The sequence below is a fragment of the Pseudorca crassidens genome, chromosome 4, assembly GCF_039906515.1.
Source record: "Pseudorca crassidens isolate mPseCra1 chromosome 4, mPseCra1.hap1, whole genome shotgun sequence".
NCBI lineage: Eukaryota > Metazoa > Chordata > Mammalia > Artiodactyla > Delphinidae > Pseudorca > Pseudorca crassidens.
The window spans coordinates 125692292-125705123 of NC_090299.1; the positions used below are offsets into that span (position 1 = coordinate 125692292).

The 12832-nt window shown below is 51.8% G+C and overlaps 1 protein-coding gene across 14 annotated transcripts in view; it reads right to left on the bottom strand.

Annotated features, from left to right (window-relative positions):
• Positions 1–6282: 6282 nt before the first annotated feature.
• The window catches only part of DCLK2 (doublecortin like kinase 2), a 277228-nt gene continuing 270678 nt past the window's right edge, over positions 6283–12832 (bottom strand). For 5 of the 14 annotated variants that reach the window (XM_067736712.1, XM_067736708.1, XM_067736707.1 and 2 more), the window contains one exon: positions 7336–12408. In XM_067736712.1, coding sequence (XP_067592813.1) covers positions 12058–12408 — 351 coding nt within the window. In that variant the 3' untranslated portion in view covers positions 7336–12057. Of the gene's footprint in view, positions 12546–12832 lie in introns of all 14 variants that reach the window. The other 9 variants (XM_067736710.1, XM_067736709.1, XM_067736706.1 and 6 more) reach the window with 5 other exon arrangements.

The window sequence follows — 12832 nt, forward strand, 5'->3', positions numbered from 1 at the left end:
CTCTGCATTGAAACGGACATTCCATCTCTATTACTCTTGCAACTTACTTACCTAAAAGGGGTCGCCTCCTTTCTCCTACACATTCAGCTCTTCTCTAAAAGCAAAGATTTTAGGAATGGAACAACGCAGTTGTTCGTTTGCCAGAAAAATTAAAATGGTATTTGTTTTGTTGGTAATAATCTTTTTCACTCCTCCTTTTGAAACAATGATGATAATATAGTTATTGCAAGCAAAATGTCAAACCCTGGTTCAGTCATAGTTTTTGAACAATAACCAATAGGTGAGCAATTCTCTTGAATGAAAACAGGAAAATGGGCATTACGGAAATGAGAACATAGAGACCTTTATCTAACAAACAAACGACCAAAGGAACTTTATACACTGTTCTGTCTAAAATCCACTGTTGTTTTATAACCCATTAACAAAACAATAGATGGTAAAATGTGGGAGAGGGGAAGTACATCTTAGAGTCAAAGACATACCCAAGTTACTGGTACATGAATATCCTCACGGGTACTAACCTGTGATATCACACTTCGGGAACTTTGGGGAAAGTGGCAGAAGAAAATTAGGAATATCTAAGTCATATGCCAGGCATATGCTACTTCAACTACCTATTTCAGCAAGCCTGAAGCAAAGTTCATGAAGCAGCTTCCTCTTGGAGCCCAAGAAGAAAATCGGTGCCTCTACCGCCTTTATTGTTTACAACTGTGGAAAATCCACTGAAACTTAATACCTTACAACTGGCATCAACACACAACTACAGCCAGCCCCCCACATCCGTGGCTTCCACCAACCATGGACGTAGAACCTGCGGCTGCCGAGGGCTGACTGTATCTACTCATACAACGAATCCCGCTGGCATCAACACAGGACTTCTTAGGGGTAGACTCTGTTTAGTACCGTATATGTTAGGGTTTACTCAACATTCACTTACTTTATCCAATTTTCACTCCTTTAAAAAAAACTACTTCAAATAAATATAAACCGATTAGGGAAAAAAGTCAAAACTGAGGTGGCTTGGGGTGAAACGGGATGACCTACAACAGCCAGGAACCACGGCGGCACATTCAGCAGGTGGTGCGGCCGAGAGTGCAGAGTGTTAAAATGCACTGCCTCGGGAAAGGAAGGTTTCCCTCACCGATGGTGTGGATTCTGACGGAAACATCATCAGTCAAGTCCGTGAGGCTCTAATTTAAGAAATACCACTGGAGCTCTAGGAGAAAGCATATGAGGGCTTAGAGCAGAGAGAACATGAAAACCTGAGAGGCACACGGATGAGAACTGGTGGACAGTCCACTCAGGAGAAGTTTGTTCCCAAAGTGGACCAAACAGCCACAAGTAAATGTTCCAATAAATGAATCCAATGAAAAGGAACAATTCTGCCTTGAGATAACCCCACACTTCAGTTTTGCTTGTCAGCACGTGGGACGGTCCCCTGCCTGGGACCCACGGAAGCCGGGTGTAGCACATGAGGTCGGTAGCTTACCACCAGGCTGCCCACTCCCATTCAGCTCCGAGAGCAGAGCCCAGCCAGGGGCCTGACCTCACATCTGGGGCCGTGTGTCCTCCCACCTCGCTGTCGGAGGGGCAGAGAGAGATGGCAGAGGTCACGTGGGTCAAGTTGGCAGACAGCCAGGGGATCTGGACGTAGCCAGACCACACGTCCGCTTTGTACCTTTTTCTGCAAATATAACTGAATTTAAATGGCACATGACAGTTTAGATCCTCCAAGATAGGACTTTCACGGGAGAGATTTTCACTAGGGATCTTTGATACGTTTTCACCAGACACGATTTCAGGAGCTCTGACCTGGTTTGGTTCTCCTTCCTGCAGCAGCCCCACCCCCTCTCCATCACTGCTGAAGAGCCCAGCAGCCCCGGGACAGATTCCTTCCACATCAGGAAGCAGAAATGTCTTTAAACAGTTGGAAGGATCCCACACTGAGCTTGACGGAGCAGCTTTGCCACTTTCCGGCGAGCGTTGGATGATGGAGGAGCAGCCAGCCCAGCCCCACAGCCTCACATCATCACGTGACATCACATGAGGCCAGAGCATGTTCACAAACACAGAGAGGAGGAGGACGTGAATCTGAAAGTCTGCATAAACCATGCGTAGCCGCAAATACGCCCGTGCCTCCACTTGGCTATTTCTGCCCCACCACAGACGGAGGAAAGTGTTTTCCACTTCAACTAGGAGGGCAGTCAGCCTTGCTACCTCCCTTTTCTGTAGCATAAAGTGTAATGATGTTAATTCTATAGGCATCTCAAGTTATCACTGCAGGGAAAAGCAAGGAAGCTGGGAAGGCAAAGACCATATATAAAGTAGCAGATCAAAAAAGTAAAATTAAAAAAAAAATTTTAATCCTACCTCTTCTATTTTCTCTCAGGTGAGTGGGAGAAACATCTTTTGGATCTTTCTTTTCAATAGATATGAAAAGTAGAGTCCGTGATGCATTTCCTGGGTCCCCCAAATCACATGATCACCATATAAAAGCCCAAGGCTACGATGAATGACACTGACACATCACTCCCTGCCCTGCCTCTCTGAGCCAGAAATGCAGATTGCTCAAACCAGAGGGCCTCACATCGTTCCTTCTAGAGAACAGGGTGGTCTGACCTGCAGGCAAGGGAAGCAGGTGACCTACAAATGTTCCTCTGAATTCCACGGCAGTCACGTGCCAGAAACATGCAGTGAATCATTTTCCTGTCTCAAGTTCAGGAATATTTTTCCTTGCCAAAACCAAGATTCTGGGGGAGCCTGGCAGAAGCAGTTGGCTGTGCTGCAGCTTCAGACTTGGATCAGCTGAGAGACACTCCCCAGGCTTGACCTTAGTGCCAGCACAGGCAAGTGCCCAGCCTCACACCATCAAACTCGGGCTGAAACCCTCCTGACCGCCAAAGGCCATGCTGCCAGCCCTGCCCCAAATGAAGGAGGCTCCTGTGTGAGGAGTATGGCACGAGCAGCTCAGTCTCTGTACCAAATACCTTCTTCCGCTCAGCTGCTCAGTGATGGTAACACACCCCCACTGAGTTCAAGGCTGCGGGTTTTATCATAAAATAGCCCCTTAAAATCCATTGGCCAAGACTAACCAAAGTTGCACACATCCGCCTCCCTCAGAGAGACTACTGCCTTCCTTCATCTAACAGGACTCACACACCCCTGCCCTGGGAACTTCTTAGCCGCCTCGATTTTCTACCACTTTGTCAGGTGTCTTCCCCAGCCCAGCCCACCTCCACCTTAGGACACAGGCGCTACCCCTAAAGCATCCCTGACCACCTGGAGGGGCACAGCAGCTCCCAGGACACCTGCCCCGGGGCCGGGAGAGGCATGTCCAGGCTCCGTCAGCTCGAGACCCATCTGAGTTTCCTCATTTGCTGAACAGGGATGTTAGCTATTCTCTCAGGGCTGTGGTGTGGCTCAAACAAGACAGTGTGAGATAACTCTGTACAGACTATGAGCTTTTGTTATTATTTAGCACCTAGGCATTTCCCAGAACTAGATAATCGCTCCTTTAGAAAGCAGCGAATTCTGTCACCGGGCTGCTCCTGCGACGCTGCGTTCACACCTGACCCTCATGCCTCCTACCCACTGACCTCGGGCCACCACCCAGAGCGCCCAAAAGAGGTCTGCAGCCCCTGCCACAGAGCAGTCCACTGTGAAGCCACACATCAGGCGGAGGTGCCTCTGGGTTTTCCTAAGCAACACCTGACCGCTTCTCCACCAGTCCTTGATTCCCAGGGCTTTAAACCCCGCGCCACCCTGGCTGCCTTCTTTCGGGCGATGGTTGCTTCATCTGCACCACACACACACCCCGAGGCCCCAGCGCAGAGCCGTACCTGGGAGGTTCGACTCACGCTGCCCACGATCTGCACGGACTTTTCAGGATGCAGCTTAAGGTTATGCTAACGTTTAAGCAGTTCTGTTGGCGCCTAATGACGTGATGCTCTTTGCACTTCTCCCCTCCCAGATCTTTCCCGTGAAGCAGTGAACGCCAAGCCTTGGCCACTGAATCACAGGACTTCGCGCTTTGATTTCACATCTCAGGTTTGGATCAGTGCTCTAACCTGCTGAGATCGTCTTAAATCAGTCCATCCCATTTAAAACAGTGGATAAGGGTTCCTTCTGCATTGTCATACACATCATATGCAAAACTAAACAAAACAAGGAAACTGAGTGCTGTGGCCTTTCTTTAGAGCTGCACTGTCCAGCTTGGCAGGCGGAGCAACACGAGGCTACTGAACGCTTGAAATGTGCCTGGTCCAACCTGAGATGTACCATACATGTCAATACACACCAGGTTTCAAAGACTTAGGACAAAGAAATAAGGTAAAGTATCCCAATGATTTTTTTTTACATTGGTCACATGTTGAAATAATACTTTAAAGGGATGTATTTAGATATAGTGGGTTAAATAAACTATACTATAATTTCACCTGTTCCTTTTTAGATTTTTTTAATATGGTACCAGAAAATGTTAAATTATGTGGCTTACATTGTTTCCATGGGATGGCAAACTGCCCTAAAAGTCCTCCTCCAAGACAGCATCACTACCCAGCACTCTTCTTTCAATATGATTTATCTGTTCTGAACCGTCCCCCATCTCCTGATTCACGTTTCACAATCTTATTCATGCAGATATTCTGGGGGAGTTACGCCAAATGCTTCCATCTGTATATTCCATGTACTTTCACGTCACGGCAACCTTTTTGAAGAAAGAGAGACAGACTCCCGCTGACTCTTGGCTGGGCCCAGCAGGCGGCCCGCGATGGCTTCGGCAGGTCACGGCTTCCCTTGCTCTATTCAAAGGTCAACTTCTGTAGACATGGCTCCCCTGCTGGAATAAGGGGATGAACATAAACCAAGCACATGCCTCTCTCTCAGTGCGGGAGCGGAGGAACCCAGCAATAAAGGACCTCTATTTAATTTGGATCCTGAGACCAGAATAAGAGCTCAATAACGTTTGCTAAATGTGTGGGTGAATGAACAATTTGCTGTGGTGTCGGAGCCTTTAGTTAGGATCTTCCGCTAGATGACCACTCATGTCCAGGCCTTGATTTACCCTGGACAACAGGCTGCCTTCAAAAGAGCCCAGGTTTGATGTCCGTGGAATCTGAAACCACATCATGGCTCTGTCTCCTGCCAGTTCTATGACCCGGGTTATGTCATCTGACTTCTGGGCTTGTTCCTTTACCACCGCTTAACACTCTAGGTGTTTGTGGGATTCATTACTAAAGAACTGCTTGGCCACTGCTAGGCCACGGTGCCACACCCAGCTCAGCCTACTCCTGTCTCCAGGCCACCCAAGGGTGCCACAGAACGTGGGAGCATGTGCGGGACAGAAGGTGCTCCAGCTCCTGTCGCCAGTGACTGGCACTGCCCTGGCCATATGTTTTCTTAAGTCTTTAGCAAACGTCTTTGAACCTTGCAGTTTGAGAGATGGGGTCGAGTTTCAGGCTCCGATCAGTACACTAAAGGCCTCGCTCCGTCATTCTTCCATTTTCATTTTCACTATCCTCATTTTTCTCCTCTTTCTTTGACATTAGCTCTTCGCTGCCATTAACAAACATTTTTCTATTGGAAGCTATGAAAAAGCTTGCTCTTTAACAAGTGAGAAGAGCGACAGGCAGAATGTTCTGGACCTGCCCATCACTACCCTCTCTTGAAGCCTGCACCCACTGGAGCTGTGTGCCCAGGAAGCCCATCTGCATCCTGTCACCTGCCTCTGGATTGGATCACAGGTCAGCACCAGCCCAGAGAGAAATCATCACACAGCAATGTGAACGAAGAGAACCAGAGCTGAAAGATACGGTTTCAAGCCGTGGAGCTGTACAGCCTTGCGAAGCTGGGGACAGAAGCAGTTGCAGGCTAAGCCAGAGCCCAGGCAAGCAGACGTTATGAGGGAACAGAAACCAAGAGCCAAAACGCAATGAAAGAAGCAGAGACAGGAGACGGCACAGTCTCTGAGACAGACACAGACGGACGAGAACAGCTCCCCATTTCCTATAAAGCCTGACCTTCCTGTCTCTGGTTCCATCGAAGTCCTCTGTTGTACGCTAATAATCTCTATTCGTTTTTGAGCTTTTGTGAATTTCTGCACCTGTAATCAAACACACTTCCAGGTGCACCTGCGTGTGTCCTTCCCAAGCACCTCTCTTCCCCGTTGCGACCCCGAGACAAAAACAAACACCGGCACCAGCCAGAACCTGGGCCGGGGAGGTGTTGCTTTGACCGCACACTCTTTGCAAAACCACCACGCAGGAACCTCTACCCACCCTGACGGCTATTTCTCAAGAAGGAAAAGTTTATTGGATACACTTGTAGGCGGCAAAAGTCTAACAATGAGAATGAACTACAGGCCCACCCGTTTAGAAGATGAGCAGGTAAAACAAATTCACTGATTATATACAATCATTAAAAAGAGCAGGGTGGTGGGAAAAAAGGAAAAACTGCCAGCAGCCTTCCAGAAGGTTAGTAACAGAGGATGTCTGCAGGCACCTTCCCGCCCAGTCCCGACTGTGCCCCGCGCTTCCTGGGGGTTGTTGCCGCCGCTGCAGATGAAAAGCAGATGGAGAAGGGAGGCTCCGGCGGCTCCTGGGGTCGCTGGTTGGTCCTGCTCTGCCCGCAGCCGGACCTGGAGAAGGAAGCGCCCCGGCGACGCGGCATGCACCACGCCTCTCATTAAAAAGCCCCAAGGACAAGGTCGTCAGCATTTTCTAATACGGTCGTGGGAAGAGTCAGGGAAACACAACTTCGAGGGAAGAAACGGCCTTCCCTGCGGTCTGCGCCCAAGTCCAGAGCCAGTGTCGTCCTAGACGAGCCCCCGAGGCTGGGCGGAGTACCGGGACCAGCGTGTCCGCTCGGGCTCCGAGCCTTGCGCGGGAAGTCAGCCCCCGACCCCCGTCAGCAGAGGAAGGGCACCCACAAAGGGACAGACGCAGTTCTGAGTTGCTTGTAAGAAAAAGGGAGCCCTCCTGAGTTTACTTAAATAAGAGAAAGATCTTGGTGCATCCAAAGTGTTTCTATAAAAATGCGCTCAATGTCAGATAAAAGTTGCACATTCTCCTGGTGACGCCGTCAAATGTCCACTGAACTGAGAAGACAGAGAATTTAAACGAAGCCACTCCGAGGACCTGTCCCCGAAGGCGACGCGCACAGGCCCCTCCAGGACCCGAGCGGAGCGCGCGGGAAGCGGTGGCCCTGGAGGCGCGCGCTCTCCACCCCGGCGATGTGATGCGCGGTGCGGGCAGCGATGCGGGCGGCGGCGGCAGCCGGTCAGTCGCGGTGGCGGCGCCAGGTCCCCGCCCGCTCGCACTCCGCGGCGGCGGCGGCGGCGGCAGGAGAGCGCGGGGGCGACTCGGGGGACGCAGAGGGCTCCGGGGCAGGGGGCTCCGGGACAGCGGGCTCCAGGCCGGGCCGGCTGCCGTCCGCGCCGAGCTTGCTGCCGAAGATCTGGCCCTCCTTATCTAGAGCCGTGTTCTGAGAAGAGATCAGGAGACAGTTAGCCCGCCGCCTCGGTCCCGGCACCGCGAGCAGGGCGCGCAGAGCATGCACGGCGGGAACAGTAGAGGAGAAGTAACGCCCGGCTGCCCCCGATGGCAGCCCAAGGGCCAGCCCGTCCCCGGCGCCGCGGCCTCTGCTCCTACTGCCCTGGACGCGGCCTGGGCAGATCCTCCCCGGCTCCGGCTCCCAGCTGCCTGGGTTCGGGGCGCTTCTCCCCACGCCCCTGAGCCCAGAAGAGTCCTGGACAAGAAGCAAACCCCGTAAGAATGCGAGGTCCCTGACAGCTAACTCTTCTAAAGGTTCCCCGTCGGGGATTCGAAGAATACTCACAGGTCATCTATAGTAAGTACCTCCCACCCCTGCATCACACCGGTGCCCCGTGACCTATGGAAGCCCTGGGAATCGATGGTGCTGCATTACCCATCTTTCCATCCTCCACCATCTCCTCCCTGCTCTTCTCTTCTTTGTGTGGGTGTCTTATCCTGTCACACCCCCAAGGGCTTTAACCTGCTCCCCTGCTCCAGGGGCGCAGAAGTCGTCTTACCTCCTGACCCTAGCCTGGGAGGTTGGCCCTGACCTGCCTTCCTCCTCTGAGTGGGCTTGCGGACTTCTGCTTGGCCAGGCAGGCCCGGCCAGCAGCCCTCTCACTGGGTTTTCCAAACATGCGGAGCTTTCGGTTCTCAGGCACCTTTAGCTACAAGGCACGTGGACCAGAAGTCCTTTTGTGGTCTAACCACCTTGAGGGGGAAATGCACCGATTCTTCCAGTACTCTTACTGGAAGGAAAAAAACGTCTGGAGAAAATATGAACAATGGGGCTTCCTAGGACAGACTTGGGCGGCTGCCTTTGGGGCACTTGGTGTCAACTGGAAGACAGGTGCTCTCCACAGGCCCTTCCCAGCTCGGGCTGAACGCTCAGGGATTGCCAAGGACAATTTCCGTTACCTGGAGAAGAGGTAACTGTGGACAAGCCAAATCAGAAACTCAGCATCGCTCTTTAACAAGCTACCAAGCTCCCAGTATGAGCAGAGGCCAGGCCACCCCTCAGTGAAAACACTGAAAGCGGGGAGAGGTGGCATTCACTTTTTTCTACCATAAAACTTCCCCTGGGTAGAAGAAAGCAACAGTCCCGCAGTTATTTCTCCTCTTCCCTTCCCGTCAAGAAGACGCTGTGTGCAGCGGAAGGAAGCACTGCTGTGCAGTTAGTACATACCATCGCCTGGGACCTAGTCAGAGGAAAGCAATGCAGGCGGCGTGAGAGGCAAGAGGGGCGAGGAGAGAAGCGGGGACAGAAACTAGACTTACTTTCAACAGAAGCAACACAGTCGAAACAGTTTTGTCTATCTTAAGCCCAAATCCTTCCCAACTTCCCCCCTGAAAGAAGCATAATCCCCGAGTGGGGAAGCACTCTTTTTGAATCCATCCTTTCTCCGGTCAGCTACAAGGCTGCAAAATGCAGCGAGAAGGGGCTTCTTATCATTCCCTTTCCCACCACGAGATGGCCTCTTCTGGGCGAGGTGGTGAGCCCCCTCTGCAGGTGCACGGTCCTTTCTTAAGCATCTAAGGATAAGCCAGAGCAAATGCAAGTGCATTCTGAAACCACAGGCCCGTCTTAAACCAAAATCCTATCCAATCGTGTTCTCCTATCCCAAAGCCTAGCTGACCCTACACTGTCTTACTGCTAAAAATGCATCTTTGGAAATGTATTTGCAGAAAGAGAACAAAAGCCTTCACAAAGGTCCCCATCTTATGCTCTCATTCACAGAAAGATGCTTTTTCACCTAAGTGAAAAACAGCCTTTAGCAGGAGAACGACTGGAGTTCTCCTCCCGTGCACTCGCCAGCTTTTGGTCTGGGAAGGAAGGCAACGTGGCAAGGCGAGAAGTTTTAAGTAAAGTTTCCAAGGCTGCGTTTGGCTGAAACGGGTGTCAGTAGGTACAGGAGACCTGCACCCATGAGGAGCTGAGAGCTGGATGCTGGTGTCAAAGTCCAAGAGAAGCATGCAGATTTAAGAGGGGTGACAATTAGAGGCGGCTCTGATGAAGCATAGCATGTTGAATACCAGAATTCTGCTCCGGGGTCCCCAGAGTCTCAACGGGGTACAGAGTGAAACTCTGAAGTGTCTCTCAAACTGTCAAATCAAACTGTCAAACAAAATGCAGACAACAGCATCAACTTGACTTTCTTGCACCGTTATTTACCATTCCTACCCTATCATTTTCTCACCAGAGCCTCAGGCTCCAATCCTTTGGGGGGCGTGGGGGGCCAAGGCAGAGAGAACACTAGGGGTGGCAGCGGAGAGCAAGGTTCCGTCTGGGAGCGACACAGCCGTTCCTGAGGGCTCCGCCTCAGAACATTTATGCCCTGTTTCCACTGCTATTTGTATCTGTAGGAAACCACATGAGCCTCACATACCCCAGTTATGAGAACATATAAATACCAGGGAGACTCATTTGTGAATAATGATTTTTAAGAAAACATTTGAAACTGTTCCCAAGGGCAGGACACAAAGACGCACAGTACTGGTGAAGAGAGCGAGGCAGACGACACAGAAGCCTTGCGAGCTGCCCGGACGCAACCACGCCAGGTCCTCGGTCGGGGAAGGATGAGTATGACATCCCTGCGGAGGCCTGCTCACCGCTGCTCAGGGGGACAAGCCAGAATTCACAGGCCAGCTTTTTGGCCATGGAGAACTGGTACCCCCAGAGGCAGGCTCTACTGATTCCCCCGTAGGCAGTGAGCGTGATGACGTTGTCAGCACCTCCCCAGAGCTAACGAGCTGTGGAGTTGTATACGGAATGCGGGGTTAGATGGAACCCTACCAACATGCCCAAGATGACACTGAACACACACGGGAACACACAACTTTCACAATCACCGCTGGAATCACAATAAAGCATTGTTCATTCACACAAACATCCGGTTAAAGCTCAGGAGTTTGAAATTTAACAGTTGAAATCCATCAGCAAATGGAAAAATGCCATGTGTAAACCGGGAGATGTAGTTTCTGTCTGAGAGAACCTAAACGTCCTTAACCAGAACAGAGCCTATACTGGGCCAAAAGGCAGAAGGGCTGATCATTCCAGAACCTTGGTGGGCCACAGGCCTTGGGCCATCCATTCCCATCTGGGCCGTGAGTTGACGGGTGACCCAGGGAATGAGGGGAGAGCTGCCGTAAGCCCTGGGTGCATTTTTTAATTTTAAATTTTTTAAATTTTAAATTTTTGTAAATTTCCCCAGAAGCTGCCTAACAACGCAGCCGGAGGCAGGGCGGTGACCCCTTACCCCAGCCGGCAGCCTTGCTCTCAAGGGTGAACCGCCTGAGAACTTTCTCATGCTCAGTCAAGATGGTTCTTTGCAAAGGGTTTAAGTTGACACTCCGTGACAACTCTGACTTTCTCAGGCTCTCTGCAGAACACTGCTGAGACGCCAGGAAAACCACAGCTCAAGAGGCCTTCCCGCTCTTTCGGCCCGGAGTCCATCATCACCCCCACTCGCGAGTCCGGCAGCACATCAGCCTGCAAGCCTGGCCTGGGGGCTGGAGCGGGAAGCGCCGCCACCCACCCAGGGGGAGGAGGACGGTGCGGCGGTGCCAGGACGGTGGTGGAGGCTCCAGGAGCAGCCCGCCTCCCGCACTCACGAGGGGGCGGGGCTTCTCTCTGCCTCTGCCTGGACCCGCGTCCTCGCTGGGAAGCTTCCGAGGCTACGGTGCGCCCTGAGAATAAGCAACTGCTTTCCTCCCAGTCGCTAGGACATCGAGCCTTTCCAGAGGGTGAGGGCCTGTCCTGAGGTCAGGGTGACGGAGCTGTCCGGCTCCACAGATCCCCGCAGTACTGGGGTGGCCAAGACCCAGCTCAGGCCCCCGCCTCCGGAGAAAGCCAGACTCCCGGCCGCGGCTCCCTGATCCTGTGCGCGGGACGGAGATCACGCCGAGGACCCGTGCTCTACACACGGCACCGGAGCAGGTGCGGACACGCCGGGGGCCAGTTTCACGGCCCCACTTGGGCGAGGACTTGGGTCTGGACAGCTGGTGGGAGGGTGCGTGCCACGCTTCTGGCTCAGTTTTATTTTTTCTGCCTTCTTCTCCCATTTGCTGAACTTACTTTCATGCTGCTTCACTTATTTTAATGCCACTTTTCATCTGCTATGTTTGTGGATTCAGGTAAGCTGCCTTTTTAAAAACATTTTGGAAGAAGGATTTGAAAAAATATGGGGATCACTGTTACTGACTTCTCGTACAATTTTACTAACCCTGAAAAAACTAATACATTTTTTTCATTCGTCTGAACTTTTAAAAAACGCAAAACACTGACTTTTTAAAATGGAATTTGCTTAACTCTGGCTGTTTCTTATCCCAAGTTCCAAAGAATCATTCAAAGCTCAAATAATCTCTTTCTGAGGCCTTGAGTAGTCAGGGAGTCACTTCCTTTTGCTGTAAGGGCCACCTGGGCTTGGGAACCGCTCTCTAGACGGGAAAGCAGGGATGAGACAGAAGCAGCTGCCTGGAGGCCACCAAGCCCAGGAGAAGAGGCTGGGACGCCCCGGCCAGGGGCCCATCAGCCTGGCCTTGCTGGGACCTGCGCAACCTCTGATCCCAGGACCCGAGGCCTGGGAGCCGGCCAAAGGGTGCCCTTCACGTGCCAAGCCATTCCTGAAGTGGAGAGGAACACGACAGCACCCACGGCCGCGTGAGGGAAGCGCCTGGTGGCTGACTTGATAAGATTCGATGTCGCCGAGCAGTGAGCCAGACGCTGCAGCTGCCCAAGGGCAGAACCACCCGTTCTACTTACCATGATAACGGAGACCCCGGTGGTGGTGCTGTTCTGTTTGGGGAGCGCGTTATTAAAGTGCTGTTTGAGTTTACCTGTTACTTCAGCCTGCATATTATTCTCCTGGGAGGCATCGTCCTACAGGAAAGAATCAAATACACTGCCTTTGATTCTCACGTCTATGTTGTCTCTTCCTCAGCAGTCACACACCAGCCGTCACCACCACCATCTCCTCCTAAATGGGCCCATCTGAGCCACAAGGTCGGGGGAACAATCTAAGTGAAGTAATTAGAAATGATTACCATTATTCACCAGTCCCCTGCCCTCGGAAAGACCCTCTGCCATTCACCTCCCTCCTTAGGTCTGAAGGGGGCCAAGGAGAGGGCAGAGGTCCCAGTGGCACAAGGACATTCTACAGGGTTCTGAGACCCTCCCCCCACAGCACAAATGCCACCTAATTCAGTATAGAGCCCTCCCACGGAAACATCAAAATTCATGAACAGTTTATCATTTTAATCAAGAATGCAGGTAGCTGTTAGTCCTGATCGCTCATTTAAAAAAT